General features: G+C 44.1%; 1 protein-coding gene across 1 annotated transcript in view; it reads right to left on the reverse strand.

Annotated features, from left to right (window-relative positions):
* The window catches only part of LOC110518541 (ERC protein 2-like), a 488,643-nt gene that overhangs the window by 299,547 nt on the left and 172,368 nt on the right, over positions 1 to 16,728 (reverse strand). The window contains exons 8-9 of the mRNA XM_036947561.1: positions 16,571 to 16,708; positions 4,317 to 4,451 (exon numbers count right to left, since the gene is read on the reverse strand). Of these exons, the coding sequence (XP_036803456.1) occupies positions 4,317 to 4,451; positions 16,571 to 16,708 (273 nt within the window). The remainder of the gene's footprint in view (positions 1 to 4,316; positions 4,452 to 16,570; positions 16,709 to 16,728) is intronic.

The following is a 16,728-nucleotide window of genomic DNA, read 5'->3' on the forward strand; positions in this document are numbered from 1 at the left end:
TGTGTAATCCCTACCCTCCTAATACATACATGGTGTACTGTGTAACCCCTACACTCCTAATACATACATGGTGTACTGTGTAACCCCTACCCTCCTAATACATACATGGTGTACTGTGTAATCCCTACCCTCCTAATACATACATGGTGTACTGTGTAACCCCTACCCTCCTAATACATACATGGTGTACTGTGTAACCCCTACCCTCCTAATACATACATGGTGTACTGTGTAACCCCTACACTCCTAATACATACATGGTGTACTGTGTAACCCCTACCCTCCTAATACATACATGGTGTACTGTGTAACCCCTACCCTCCTAATACATACATGGTGTACTGTGTAACCCCTACCCTCCTAATACATACATGGTGTACTGTGTAACCCCTACCCTCCTAATACATACATGGTGACCTGTGTAACCCCTACCCTCCTAATACATACATGGTGTACTGTGTAACCCCTACCCTCCTAATACATACATGGTGTACTGTGTAACCCCTACCCTCCTAATACATACATGGTGACCTGTGTAACCCCTACCCTCCTAATACATACATGGTGACCTGTGTAACCCCTACCCTCCTAATACATACACGGTGTACTGTGTAACCCCTACCCTCCTAATACATACATGGTGTACTGTGTAACCCCTACCCTCCTAATACATACATGGTGTACTGTGTAACCCCTACCCTCCTAATACATACATGGACAGAAAGAAAACAAAAAATCGAATTTACAGATGCAGATACAGCTAAACATTTGACCTCCTGAGAGTGAAACCCTTTGGGTAATGCCAGCGGCAAGCGGAGACCATGTTTACCCCGGCCATACCGTCACTTTCGTCCCATTACCTCCTCAGATAGTTCCCAACACACACACACACACGTCCCCACACATCATCCCAAATGTCAGCCAACACAAAAGACATTAACGGTAAGTGAAGTGGACATTGTTATGGTGTTGAAATGGAAAACAGTGACAGATCCAGAGTATTGGCTGTGAATGCATTGGGTCCATAAGGATTCTGGGATATTATGACAGTGGGGCGAAGGCTTGTAAAGATACTGTTACTTATATGGTCATAGAAATTACTATTATCATTCCTGGAAAATGATATGAATTGTAAATATCACAAATGACTAAAATATGTGTGGCCACTAGGCCCCGCTTTAGGTTATCCAATCACCTGGCGGCAATACAGTAAGGCTGATGCCGATCGGCTGTTTGAACTAGATCGTCAAGAGCTCACAGTACTGTATAGAATGTCATGGAGAGGTTGGAGAAAGGGACACAGAGAGAGAGAGACAGAGAGAGAGAGAGAGAGAGAGAGACATAGAGACAGAGAGATAGACAGAGAGAGAGAGAGAGACAGAGAGAGAGAGAGAGAGAGAGAGAGAGAAAGAAAGACAGAGAGAGAGAGACAGAGAGACACAGAGGGAGAGACATAGAGAGAGACATAGAGAGAGACAGAGAGAGAGACAGAGAGAGAGAGAGAGAGACAGAGAGAGACAGAGAGACAGAAAGACAGAGAGACAGAGAGACACAGAGGGAGAGACATAGAGAGAGACAGAGAGAGAGACAGAGAGAGAGACAGAGAGAGAGACAGAGAGACAGAAAGACAGAGAGACAGAGAGACACAGAGGGAGAGACATAGAGAGAGACATAGAGAGAGACAGAGAGAGAGACAGAGAGAGAGAGAGAGAGACAGAGAGAGACAGAGAGACAGAAAGACAGAGAGACAGAGAGACACAGAGGGAGAGACATAGAGAGAGACAGAGAGAGAGACAGAGAGAGAGACAGAGAGAGAGACAGAGAGACAGAAAGACAGAGAGACAGAAAGACAGAGAGACAGAGAGACACAGAGGGAGAGACATAGAGAGAGACAGAGAGAGACAGAGAGAGACAGAGAGACACAGAGGGAGAGACATAGAGAGAGACATAGAGAGAGACAGAGAGAGAGACAGAGAGAGAGAGAGAGAGACAGAGAGAGACAGAGAGAGACAGAGAGAGACAGAGAGACACAGAGGGAGAGACATAGAGAGAGACATAGAGAGAGACAGAGAGAGAGACAGAGAGAGAGAGAGAGAGACAGAGAGAGACAGAGAGACAGAAAGACAGAGAGACAGAGAGACACAGAGGGAGAGACATAGAGAGAGACAGAGAGAGACAGAGAGAGAGACAGAGAGAGAGAGAGAGACAGAAAGACAGAGAGACAGAGAGACACAGAGGGAGAGACATAGAGAGAGACATAGAGAGAGACAGAGAGAGAGACAGAGAGAGAGAGAGAGAGACAGAGAGAGACAGAGAGACAGAAAGACAGAGAGACAGAGAGACACAGAGGGAGAGACATAGAGAGAGACAGAGAGAGACAGAGAGAGCGAGAGAGAGAATATATATATATATATATATATATATTCACTTTGTATGTTGTCTACCTCACTTGCTTTGGCAATGTTAACACATGTTTCCCATGCCAATAAAGCCCTTGAATTGAATTGAATTGAATTGAATTGAGAGACACAGAGGGAGAGACATAGAGAGAGTTAGTTAGTTTTTGGAATGCAGAAACTCACAGTAAACAATTTACATACAGCACTGAAAGACACATTTTGGCTCTCTGCAGTCCATCATGTCTGCTGTAATAATCAGTGATAGATTGAGGCTTATCTTTCTCTTATCCTCATTTCCTCAGAGACTACTACGTCATTAATGTCAGCAAGAGGACTGGCTGGAATGAAGTGTTGAAGGAATGAGAGGTAACGAGAGATAGAGGGGGGAGAGAGAGAGAGAGAGAGAGAGAGAGAGAGAGAGAGAGACCCCTTGAATTCAATTGAATTGAGAGAGAGGGAGAGGGAGAGACTAAAATGTCTTGTCTGGAGTGGACCACCAAGGTCGATCCAAGTCAAATGAAGTGTAGAAACCTCCATCAGCCTAACCTGTTGCATCATTAAAACAAACATGTGGTGTGAAAGGTCACGGGATTCTATCAGGTTATTTTACCATGCATCCAAACTAGCCCTCTGTGATGACACACATCTGAGAGGCCTTTCCCTAGAGGAAGTCAAGGAGGACCAGTAAACCTCTGGAGTGTTGGGAAACTGGACATCAACAACCTCTCTGAGAGCGAGTGTGCGGTGCGTGTGTATCTGTCTGTAATCTGTCTGTAATCTATCACCATAAGGGTCTGTAATCTGTCTGTAATCTGTTTCTAATCTATCACCATAAGGGTCTGTAATCTGTGTGTAATCTATCACCATAAGGGTCTGTAATCTGTGTGTAATCTATCACCATAAGGGTCTGTAATCTGTTTCTAATCTATCACCATAAGGGTCTGTAATCTGTGTGTAATCTATCACCATAAGGGTCTGTAATCTGTGTGTAATCTATCACCATAAGGGTCTGTAATCTGTGTGTAATCTATCACCATAAGGGTCTGTAATCTGTGTGTAATCTATCACCATAAGGGTATGTAATCTGTGTGTAATCCACCACAGTGTGTCAAGTGACCTCTGACCCACTGCAGTGCTACTTCAACAACACTCTCACATCTCTCACACTCCATTGAACCCCCACCACACACACACACACACACACACACACATATTTATAATTTGTATATGTTTACATAACATGTCTGAAAGCCACATTCTGCACATAATCATCCAATCATGTCTATACTTCTATCAGAATGTGTATGTGTTCTCTACAAAGACCCATTCAGGAGGTTTTACAGAAGGTACATCTTTCATGTTACCTCGCGTCAACATTCAACAAGATATCATTTCACAGGAATGATATGTGTACGCCTTTATGAGTATGAAAGAAAACATTCTCGTAAAGTGTGTGAGAGTCTGCTCTGGCTTGTAGACTGGAGCTGAGTGAGAACTGTCTTGGCACCTGGACAGGGACGGAGGGATCAATCTATAAATCACACTTGTTTAATTCATCAAAGCAGGGCTTCCAGGGATGTATAAGGAGCCAGAAGAAAGGCCTTACTTTTACTGTGGATGTTAACACTATAAATATAGGCTGCAGGTAGCCTATTACAACTGCAGTAGAAGGATTTTAATAGTCAATTCTTCTAATTCTTTTTGTATAATAAAACAATAATTACAAAGTGTGATAATGTCGGTTGGAGGTATTCGGCAGTAAAAGGATTGTGAAAATGTTTTGTTATTTGTTTATAGCCTGTGTGAACTAGTTTGGTGTCACACACACACACACACACACACACACACACACACACACACACACACACACACACACACACACACACACACACACACACACACTCTGGCCTTCCTTACCCCAGGTGTGTGTGTCGTCAGGATGGAGAGTCTATCCTTCAGGTCCTGGTTCTCCTTCCTCATCCTTTCCACCTCCTCCAGCCGTGCCCTGTCCTCCCGCTCCTTCTGCTCACGCAAACGCTCAATCACTCGCTCCTAACAGAGAGACAGAGAGCCAGAGAGCCAGAGAGAGAGGGGGTGAGAGAGACAGAGAGCCAGAGAGAGAGGGGGAGAGAGAGACAGAGAGCCAGAGAGAGAGGGGGAGAGAGACAGAGAGCCAGAGAGAGAGGGGGGGAGAGAGACAGAGAGAGAGGGGGAGAGGAAAAAGATAGGGGTCAGCAACAGTTGTCCTCTCACACTGTCATGTCGTCATTACACAGAGTAGATACACTAGTGGAAAGACAAGTCAATGACACCCCTCCACTGAGTACTGATGCTTCTGCATCATTTAGCTGAAATGCTACAGTAATGATACAGCCCAGGTGAAAAGCCTCGCCAACAGTGTAGCCAGGTGTCTCTCCACTAGTCTGGAGCTGTTAGAAGTGCGAAGCAGGAGAGACGCTCATAAAAGACCATCGTAAATAACAGTGTATAGAGAGAGAGAGAGAGAGAGAGAGAGAGAGAGAGAGAGAGAGAGAGAGAGAGAGAGAGAGAGAGAGAGAGAGAGAGAGAGAGAGAGAGAGAGAGAGAGAGAGAGAGAGAGAGAGAGAGAGAGAGAGAGAGAGAGAGAGAGAGAGAGAGAGAGAGAGAGAGAGAGAGAGAGAGAGAGAGAGAGAGAGAGAGAGAGAGAGAGAGAGAGAGAGAGAGAGAGAGAGAGAGAGAGAGAGAGAGAGAGAGAGAGAGAGAGAGAGAGAGAGAGAGAGAGAGAGAAAGTAAGAAAGAAAGACAGAGACAGAGAGCTAGAGAGCCATGGACAGAGAGCCAGAGACAGAGAGAGAGCTAGAGAGAGAGCCAGAGAGCGAGAGCCACAGAGAGAGAGACAGAGAGACATAGAGAGAGCCAGAGAGAGAGCCAGCGAGAGAGCTAGAGAGATAGACAGAGAGAGAGACAGAGAGCCAGAGAGAGAGCTAGAGAGAGAGACAGAGAGACAGAGACAGAGAGCCAGAGACCGAGAGCTAGAGAGTCAGAGACAGAGAGACAGAAATAAACAGAGAGAGAGCGCCAGAGACAGAGAGCCAGAGACAAAGCGCCAGAAAGAGCCAGAGAGAGAGCGCCAGAGACAGAGAGAGAGAGCGCCAGAGACAGAGAGACAGAGAGCCAGAAAGAGAGAGCCAGAGACAGAGAGAGCCAGAGACAGAGAGACAGAGAGCCAGAGACAGAGAGCCAGAGAGAGAGAGACAGAGAGCCAGAGACAGAGAGCCAGAGAGAGAGAGACAGAGACAGAGAGCCAGAGACAGAGAGCCAGAGAGAGAGCGCCAGAGACAGAGCGCCAGAGACAGAGCGTCAGAGACAGAGAACCAGAGACAGAGAGCCAGAGACAGAGAGCTAGAGAGACAGAGACAGAGAGACAGAGAGACAGAGACAGAGACAGAGACAGAGAGACAGAGAGCCAGAGACAGAGAGCCAGAGAGAGAGAGACAGAGACAGAGAGCCAGAGACAGAGAGCCAGAGAGAGAGCGCCAGAGACAGAGCGCCAGAGACAGAGCGTCAGAGACAGAGAACCAGAGACAGAGAGCCAGAGACAGAGAGCTAGAGAGACAGAGACAGAGAGACAGAGAGACAGAGACAGAGACAGAGACAGAGACCTAGAGAGCTAGAGACAGAGAGCTAGAGAGACAGAGACAGAGAGCCAGAGACAGAGAGCCAGAGACAGAGAGCCAGAGACAGAGACAGAGACCTAGAGAGCCAGAGACAGAGAGCCAGAGACAGAGAGCCAGAGACAGAGAGCCAGAGACAGAGAGATAGAGAGCCAGAGACAGAGACAGAGAGCTAGAGAGCCAGAGACAGAGAGCCAGAAAGAGCCAAAGAGAGAGCGCCAGAGCCAGAGAGCCAGAGACAGAGCACCAGAGAGAGAGAGAGAGAGTTCATTTTTAATTGTTTATTTCACTTTTGTTTCTACTTCACTTGCTTTGGTAATGTAATCATATGTTTCCCATGCCAAAAAAGCCCCTTGAATTGAACTGAATTGAGATAGAGAGAGAGAGAGAGACAGGGATGCAGCTTAAGCCCAACCGTCTTCAACATATATATCAACGAATTGGCGAAGGCAGTAAAATAGTCTGCAGCACCCGGCCTCCCCCTGCTAGAATCTGAAGTCAAATGTCTACTGTTAGCTGGTGATCTGGTGCTTCTGTCCCCAACCAAGGAGGTCCTACAGCAGCACCTAGATCTTCTGCAAGGATTCTGTCAGAACTGAACCCAGACAGTACATTTCAGTAAGACCAAAATAATGGTGTTGCAAAAAAGGTCCAGTCGCCAGGAACACAAATACAACTTCCATCTAGACACTGTTGCCAAAAAACGATACATACCTTGGCCTAAACATCTGTGCCACAGGTAACTTCCGTAAAGCTGTGAACGATCTGAGAGACAAGGCAAGAAGGGCCTTCTATGCCATCAAAAGGAACATACTTTTTGACATACCAATTAGGATTTGGCTAAAAATACTTGAATCAGTTATAGAACCCATTGCCCGTTATGGTTGTGAGGTCTGGGATCCGCTCACCAACCAAGAACTCACAAAATGGGACAAACACCAAATTGAGACTCTGCATGCATAATTCTGCAAAAATATCCTCAGTGTACAACGTAGAACATCAAATAATGCATGCAGAGCAGAATTAGACCGATATCCGCTCATTATCAAAATCCAGAAAGAGGAGTTAAATTCTACAACTACCTAAAAGGAAGCGATTCTCAAACCTTCCATAACAAAGCCATCACCTACAGAGAGATGAACCTGGAGAAGAGTCCCCTAAGCAAGCTGGTCCTGGGTCTCTGTTCACAAACACAAACACACCCTACAGAGCCCCAGGACAACAGTACAATTAGACCCAACCAAATCATGAGAAAACAAAAAGATAATTACTTGACACATTGGAAAGAATTTACAAAAAAACAGAGCAAACTAGAATGCTATTTGGCCCTAAACAGCGAGTACACAGTGGCAGAATACCTGGCCACTGTGACTGACCAAACTTAAGGAAAGCTTTGACTATGTACAGACTCAGTGAGCATAACCTTGCTATTGAGAAAGGTCTCTGTAGGCAGACCTGGCTCTCAAGAGAAGACAGCCTATGTGCTCACTGCCCACAAAATGATGTGGAAACTGAGCTGCACTTCCTAACCTCCTGCCCAATGTATGACCATATTAGAGAGACAGATTTCCCTCAGATTTCACAGATCCACAAAGAATTCGAAAACAAATCCAAATTTGATAAACTCCCATATCTACTGGGTGAAATACCACAGTGTGCCATCACAGCAGCAAGATTTGTGACCTGTTGCCACGAGAAAAGGGTAAACAGTGAAGAACAAACACCATTGTAAATACAACCCATATTTATGTTTATTTTCCTTTTTGTACTTTAACTATTTGCACATAATATGACATTTGTAATGTCTTTATTCCTTTGGAACTTCTGTATCTGTAATGTTTGCTATTCATTTTTATTGTTTATTTCACTCGTGTTTATTATCTATTTCACTTGCTTTGGCAATGTTAACATGTTCCCCATGCCAATAAAGCTCCTTAAATTGAATTGAAATTTAGAGACAGAGACAGAGACAGAGAGAGACAGAGACAGAGAGAGACAGAGAGAGACAGAGACAGAGAGAGACAGAGACAGACAGAGACAGAGAGAGACAGAGACAGACAGAGACAGAGACAGAGACAGAGACAGAGACAGAGGCAGAGACAGAGAGATACAGAGAGACAGGGAGAGACAGAGAGACAGGGAGATACAGAGAGACAGGGAGAGACAGACAGACAGACAGACAGACAGACAGACAGACAGACAGACAGACAGAGAGAGAGAGAGAGACAGGGAGAGACAGAGAGACAGGGAGAGACAGAGAGACAGGGAGAGAGAGAGACAGAGAGAAAGAGAGACAGAGAGAGAGAGAGAGAGAGAGAGAGACAGAGAGAGAGAGAGAGACAGAGAGACAAGGAGAGACAGAGAGACAGGGAGAGACAGACAGACAGACAGACAGACAGACAGAGAGAGAGAGAGAGAGCGAGAGAGAGGTGTGTTCAGGTGTTTGTTTTACATGTTAAATGCAGAGGAAGGGTTTACAATAATTGGCAGCTTTAACCATCAAAGAGATGAAAAACAGAACAGGCCTAACCTTAATGAGAGGTGTCAGAGAGGGAGGGGAAGAGAGGTGTCAGAGAGGGAGGGGAAGAGAGGTGTCAGAGAGGGAGGGGAAGAGAGTTGTCAGAGAGGGAGGGGAAGAGAGGTGTCAGAGAGGGAGGGGAAGAGAGGTGTCAGAGAGGGAGGGGAAGAGAGGTGTCAGAGAGGGAGGGGAAGAGAGGTGTCAGAGAGGGAGGGGAAGAGAGGTGTCAGGGAGGGAGGGGAAGAGAGGTGTCAGAGAGGGAGGGGAAGAGAGGTGTCAGAGAGGGAGGGGAAGAGAGGTGTCAGGGAGGGAGGGGAAGAGAGGTGTCAGGGAGGGAGAGAAAGAGAGGTGTCAGAGAGGGAGGGGAAGAGAGGTGTCAGAGAGGGAGGGGAAGAGAGGTGTCAGGGAGGGAGGGGAAGAGAGGTGTCAGAGAGGGAGGGGAAGAGAGGTGTCAGGGAGGGAGAGAAAGAGAGGTGTCAGAGAGGGAGGGGAAGAGAGGTGTCAGAGAGGGAGGGGAAGAGAGGTGTCAGAGAGGGAGGGGAAGAGAGGTGTCAGGGAGGGAGGGGAAGAGAGGTGTCAGAGAGGGAGGGGAAGAGAGGTGTCAGAGAGGGAGGGGAAGAGAGGTGTCAGGGAGGGAGGGGAAGAGAGGTGTCAGAGAGGGAGGGGAAGAGAGGTGTCAGAGAGGGAGGGGAAGAGAGGTGTCAGGGAGGGAGAGAAAGAGAGGAAATACACAGCTAATTAGTCCTGTGTGTTTCTCATCTACTGAACAATATCTCAGAGTTGTCTGGGTTTGGAGGATGAAAACAAGGACCTGATAGTGAAATATGTCTCCTTGACATGCCAGACACACACACAGTCAGGGAGGATCGCTTGGAATAGGCACTCTGCCCCAGTTAGCTAATTAGAACCAGGGCATTGTGGGTAGTGACTGGCTGCATTTGCAGGTTTGTAACAAGCCTGAGAGATTAGGGGTACACACACACCCTCCATCACACACACTGTCACTCCTGTAAACTCATTATGAACACCCTATACAGACTGCAACAGTCCAATGCTAGCCAATACTCTCTTTATCAGGCTGGGCTATGGGTAGACTAAAGCTCTGTTTGAATACCCATACCAACATACTGTATACTACATACTTAATGGGTATATACTACATACTACATACTGTATACTATTAGTTATTTTTTGTATACTGTAAACTAACGGTATCCTTTCAGTTGAGCTGACTAGCGCTACCCTTGTCTACCGGAAGTTGATGCGGTTGCTATGCAACCTCTTGCTAGCTTGTTAGCATAACAAATTACTAGATAGACATCTTATGACTTTGGGTGTTCGTAACTTCAATCTGGAGTGCCAGAGCGCACTCTGGGAGTTGGTAAATTCAGTGTGTTGTCAGATTGTCCGTTTGTAAATTCAGGAGCGTTCAGAGTGCACACGGGAAGCTCTGGCCGAGGAGTAGGGTTGACCTCAAAACGGCAGTCAAGCACCCAAACTAACTGGCTAACTTGCTACAGTAGCTACTTCTAGGCACAAATGAGACAACAGCTCACTCTGAGCAGAGCTGGTTAGACTGTTTTCATGTTATCCAGAGCTGGTTAGACTGTTTTCACGTTATCCAGAGCTGGTTAGACTGTTTTCATGTTATCCAGAGCTGGTTAGACTGTTTTCATGTTATCCAGAGCTGGTTAGACTGTTTTCATGTTATCCAGAGCTGGTTAGACTGTTTTCATCTTATCCAGAGCTGGTTAGACTGTTTTCACGTTATCCAGAGCTGGTTAGACTGTTTTCATGTTATCCAGAGCTGGTTAGACTGTTTTCATGTTATCCAGAGCTGGTTAGACTGTTTTCATGTTATCCAGAGCTGGTTAGACTGTTTTCATGTTATCCAGAGCTGGTTAGACTGTTTTCATGTTATCCAGAGCTGGTTAGACTGTTTTCATGTTATCCAGAGCTGGTTAGACTGTTTTCATGTTATCCAGAGCGTTGGTGACTGTGACGCTAGCAACAATTTAATTGCTTTTTTTTGTTGACATTTACTGACACCGGCCATATCAGTTATTCTGTGCTCTGGCACATTCAGATGAGAGTGCTCTGAAATCAGAGTAGATAGGCCAGAGTGAGATTACGACCCGCATTAACTATGTCCATTGAGAACGCACAACGACTATACCACTTAGCTAAGAATGATGTGAATAATCAATTAAATCAACGTTGGTTAGTTAGTTAGATAGCATATAGTTAATATACTGGCAAGTTCGATGTATTAGCAGCCAACTAAGGTTAGGTAGCTAGCAAACATACATAGTGCTAGAATGATATCCTAAGGATAGCGTTGCTAACGAATTGTCAGCTAATTTTGAAGCCATGCCCATTTTCAGAAGAATTGTATTATTAAAAACACTGAAAGTGTCCACTGCTTGTATACTTAGTATTTTGGCGAATGTAGTACGACATCCAGGAAGTTTTGGCATACTAACTATATCCATACTACTATATCCATACTAACTATATCCATACTAACTATATCCATACTAACTATATCCATACTAACTATATCCATACTAACTATATCCATACTAACTATATCCATACTAACTATATCCACACTATGACCAATAAGCATACTAACTATATCCATACTATGACCAATGAGCATACTAACTATATCCATACTAACTATATCCATACTAACTATATCCATACTATGACCAATAAACATACTAACTATATCCATACTAACTATATCCATACTATGACCAATAAGCATACTAACTATATCCACACTATGACCAATATTCATACTAACTATATCATACTTACTATATCCATACTAACTATATCCATACTAACTATATCCATACTAACTATATCCATACTATGACCAATAAGCATACTAACTATATCCACACTAACAATATCCATACTAACTATATCCATACTAACTATATCCATACTAACTATATCCATTCTAACTATATCCATACTAACTATATCCATACTAACTATATCCATACTATGACCAATAAGCATACTAACTATATCCATACTAACTATATCCATACTAACTATATCCATACTATGACCAATAAGCATACTAACTATATCCACACTAACTATATCCATACTAACTATATCCATACTAACTATATCCATACTAACTATATCCATACTATGACCAATAAGCATACTAACTATATCCATACTAACTATATCCATACTAACTATATCCATACTAACTACATCCATACCATGACCAATAAGCATACTAACTATATCTACACTAACTGTATCCATACTAACTATATCCATACTAACTATATCCATACTAACTATATCCATACTAACTATATCCATACTAACTATATCCACACTATGACCAATAAGCATACTAACTATATCCATACTAACTATATCCATACTAACTATATCCATACTAACTATATCCATACTAACTATATCCACACTATGACCAATAAGCATACTAACTATATCTACACTAACTATATCCATACTAACTATATCCATACTAACTATATCCATACTAACTATATCCATACTAACTATATCCACACTATGACCAATAAGCATACTAACTATATCCATACTATGACCAATGAGCATACTAACTATATCCATACTAACTATATCCATACTAACTATATCCATACTATGACCAATAAACATACTAACTATATCCATACTAACTATATCCATACTATGACCAATAAGCATACTAACTATATCCACACTATGACCAATATTCATACTAACTATATCATACTTACTATATCCATACTAACTATATCCATACTAACTATATCCATACTATGACCAATAAACATACTAACTATATCCATACTAACTATATCCACACTAACTATATCCACACTAACTATATCCATACTAACTATATCCATACTAACTATATCCATACTAACTATATCCATACTAACTATATCCATACTAACTATATCCATACTAACGATATCCATACTAACGATATCCATACTAACTATATCCATACTAACTATATCCATACTATGACCAATATCCATACTAACTATATCCACACTAACTATATCCATACTAACTATATCCATACTAACTATATCCATACTAACTATATCCATACTAACTATATCCACACTATGACCAATAAGCATACTAACTATATCCATACTAACTTTATCCATACTAACTATAGCCATACTAACTATATCCATACTATGACCAATAAGCATACTAACTATATCCATACTAACTATATCCACACTATGACCAATAAGCATACTAACTATATCCATACTAACTATATCCACACTATGACCAATAAACATAGTAACTATATCCATACTATGACCAATAAGCATACTATATAATGGATTTAGATAACAAGTAGTGCTGTTAGTGCGGTTAGTATGAGTATTGGAACACAGTTTAGGACTTCAGAAACTGCTCCGTGGGGTGACTGGACAAAGCCTACTGCAGCATCTCATAAAACAGAACCAAATGCAGAACACCACTGCCTGTCTTGTCCGGTTCCACTTAGGATGTTTGCATTGCCTCTCTTCCGTCAGTTCCTGACATGAGTTTACACTTGGCAGACCAGGATACACCTCAGCCCAGCCAATCACAATCAACCTCCATCAAACACACACACACACTCATATACAAACACACACACACACCACGCAGCGCTAACCTCTGGCAGCCATTGTTAAACATGTGGAACAAAGGTGAGCATGGTCCCATCTCTCCATACTGCCCTTCACAATTATCTTTAGTGGTCCACACCAGTCCTCCACAACACACCCTCATCTACACTGAAAACCATGACCACGATGATGATGATGATGATGAGGGTGGCGATGACGACGTTAGGAATGACCACTGTCAGTTGAGCAATGCCCTTGTAACATCAACAGATGATGTTTAGAAATCATGAGAAGTCCTTAGCTGTCGTTGTAAATACATAAACATATCGCTCAGTGTTTGTGTATAGAAGGAAAAACACGCCGCTTTCAAAGGAGAAAACAAAAAAAATACACATCGGAATTTTGTCCTGGTTGAGTAAGACTTTCCATGTTACCGGAAAGTGACTTGTTCAACCTGAATCTGGAAAATGGAGCCTTTTTATTGGATAAGTATCCCACACGGCAACCTTTAGCGAAAACAATTAGCTAAAATAAAAGCCTGTGTTGACCTGAAAGGTGATTCATGTGTGGCGCTAGCATAGCCACGGCTGTGGGGAGGGCTAACTGACTAACGCTGAGGTGAGGTCTTATGAACAACAGCTGTTCTCTCACCAACCAACCCAGAGAAAACAAACTCAGTCTGTTTAGAACCAACAATTAGCATCCATCTCATCCACTTAGCCAGACCAACACACACAGATGCACTGTAACTCAATGGAGGGCTCAATGGAGTCATTCTCAAGCCTACAGAGCCGTAGATAGCCTTCTCAACCCTACACTGCCCTACACAGTCTACCTGGCCCTTCCCAGCCCTACATAGCTCTACACAGCCTACCTGACCCTACCCAGCCCTACATAGCTCTACACAGTCTACCTGGCCCTACCCAGCCCTACATAGCTCTACACAGCCCACCCAGCCCTACATAGCTCTACACAGCCTACCCAGCCCTACATAGCCCTACACAGTCTACCCGGCCCTACCCAGCCCTACATAGCCCTACACAGTCTACCCGGCCCTACCCAGCCCTACATAGCCCTACACAGTCTACCCGGCCCTACCCAGCCCTACATAGCCCTACACAGTCTACCCGGCCCTACCCAGCCCTACATTGCTCTACACAGCTCTACCTTGCCCTATACAACTCTACAAAGCCATCGGTTAGGTCGAGATGGTGACTTTGTAAGTGATGGTACTGTCTCAAAAATGTATTGGTTTCCCTTGATAAAAATGTAAGTCAGGAATCTAACCTAATGTGATGGAGTCTTCATCATCGTCATCATTCCCTCCATAGCCAAAGAATGGCGACGGTGGGGATGGCTGCCGTTTTATGTGCTCCTAACCAACTGTGTTATTTTGTTCATTTTTTCGAGTTGTTTGTAACTCGCCCACCATTTGGCAAATCTGACCATAACTTTATCCTCCTGATTCCTGCTTATAAAGCAAAAACTAAATCAGGAAGTACCAGTGACTCGCTCAATAAGGAAGTGGTCAGAGGACGCAAATGCTAAGCTACAAGACTGTTTTGCTCTACACAGTCTACCCGGATAGCACAGACTGGAATATGTTCCGGGATTCTTCCGATGGCATTGAGGAGTACACCACATCATAACTGCATCGATGACGTTGTCCCCACAGTGACTGTATGTACATACCCCAAACAGAAGCCATGGATTACAGGCAACATCGCACTGAGCTAAAGGGTAGAGCTGCCGCTTTCAAGGAGGGAGACTCTAACCCGGACGCTTATAAGAAGCCCTGCTATGCCCTCCTGACGAACCATCAAACAGGCAAAGCGTCAATACAGGACTGAGATTGAATTCTACTACACCGGCTCAGACGCTCGTCGGATGTGGCAGGGCTTGCAAACTATCAGACTACAAAGGGAAGCACAGCCGCTAGCTGCCCAGTGACACGAGCCTACCAGACGAGCTAAATAACTTCTATGCTCGCTTCGAGGCAAGCAACACTGAATCATGCATGAGAGCATCAGCTGATCTCGGACGACTATGTGATCAGGTCAACATTCACAAGGCCGCAGTGCCAGACAAATTACCAGGATGTGTACTCAGAGCATCAACAGATCCACAGATGATGCAATCTCTATTGCACTCCACACTGCCCTTTCCCACCTGGACAAAATGAACACCTGTGAGAATGCTATTCATTGACTACAGCTTAGCATTCAACACCATGGGCCCCCAGATCCTCAAAAATGAGAGAGTATCCTGAATGGTTGCATCACCGCCTGGTATGGTAACTGCTCGGCCTCCTACCACAAGGCACTACAGAGGGTAGTGCGTACGGCCCAGTACGGTCCTGCCATCCAGGACCTCTATACCAGGTGGTGTCAGAGGAAGGCCCAAAAAATTGCCAAGGACTCCAGCCACCCCAGTCATAGACTGTTCTCTCTACTACCGCACGGCAAGCAGTACTGGAGTGCCAAGTCTAGGACAAAAAGGCTTCTTAACAGCTTCTACCCCCATGCCATAACTCTTGAACAGTTAAGTAAATGGCTACCCGGAATATTTGCATTGTCCCTACCCCCCATTTTTATGCTGAAGCTATTGTGTTTATTATTCATGCATAGTCCCTTTACCTCTACCTACATGATCAAATTACCTCAATTAACCGGTGCCCCCGCACATTGACTCTGTACTAGAACTCTCTGTATATAGCCTCAATACTTTTATTTTATTGTTGTGCCTTAATTATTTGTTAAATATATATTTATTTAAATCTTCATAAAACTGCATTGTTGGTTAAGGGCTTGTAAGTAAGCATTTCACTGTGAGGTTGTTGTATTCAGCGCAAGTGACAAATATCCATCTCCAATCATAACCACTTGTATCCTCATCCTCAATCTCTATAGTCGTCGTGGAGATAGAGAGGCTCTGGGGTTTCCCTGCATCTGTTCCATTGTATATCTATCAGTCTGAGTTGATGTTTATGTGGTCAGCAACAGTGAGGTGGTCTGACTGTGTGAGCAGGGCCAGTTAAAACCTGTCTATGACATCACACTAACTGTAGAGAGAATGAGTAAACATCCTTTACACTCAGCATGGGTCCTGTCCTTCATCTACTGACAATCTATCTATATCCCTTTCTATCTGGAAGGAATTCTGTCACTTCACACTAGTCTTTCTCCTTCTCATACTCGCTGTCCAGTCTATGATGCTGGAGACTCCCTCCTCTTATTCCTACTCTGTCGTTCTCTCAATACCGTTGTCTCCCTATCCCCCTCTCTCTTTTCTGCTATCCTACTTTTCTTCAACTTCTGCCGCCCTCCCGGCCTAGCATACCTTTTCAGACAGGGCCTCCTCCAGCGTGGTCAGTGCTGTGTCTGTGTTGCTGGAGTCAGTCTGGAGACCCTTGACTCTGTCTCTCAGACCCGTCAGTTGCTTGTCCTTGTCCTTTAACTGCTCCAAAAGATTCTCTATCTGAAGAGAGAAAGAGGGCA

This window comes from Oncorhynchus mykiss, chromosome 16, assembly GCF_013265735.2.
Source record: "Oncorhynchus mykiss isolate Arlee chromosome 16, USDA_OmykA_1.1, whole genome shotgun sequence".
Taxonomy (NCBI): Eukaryota; Metazoa; Chordata; class Actinopteri; order Salmoniformes; family Salmonidae; genus Oncorhynchus; species Oncorhynchus mykiss.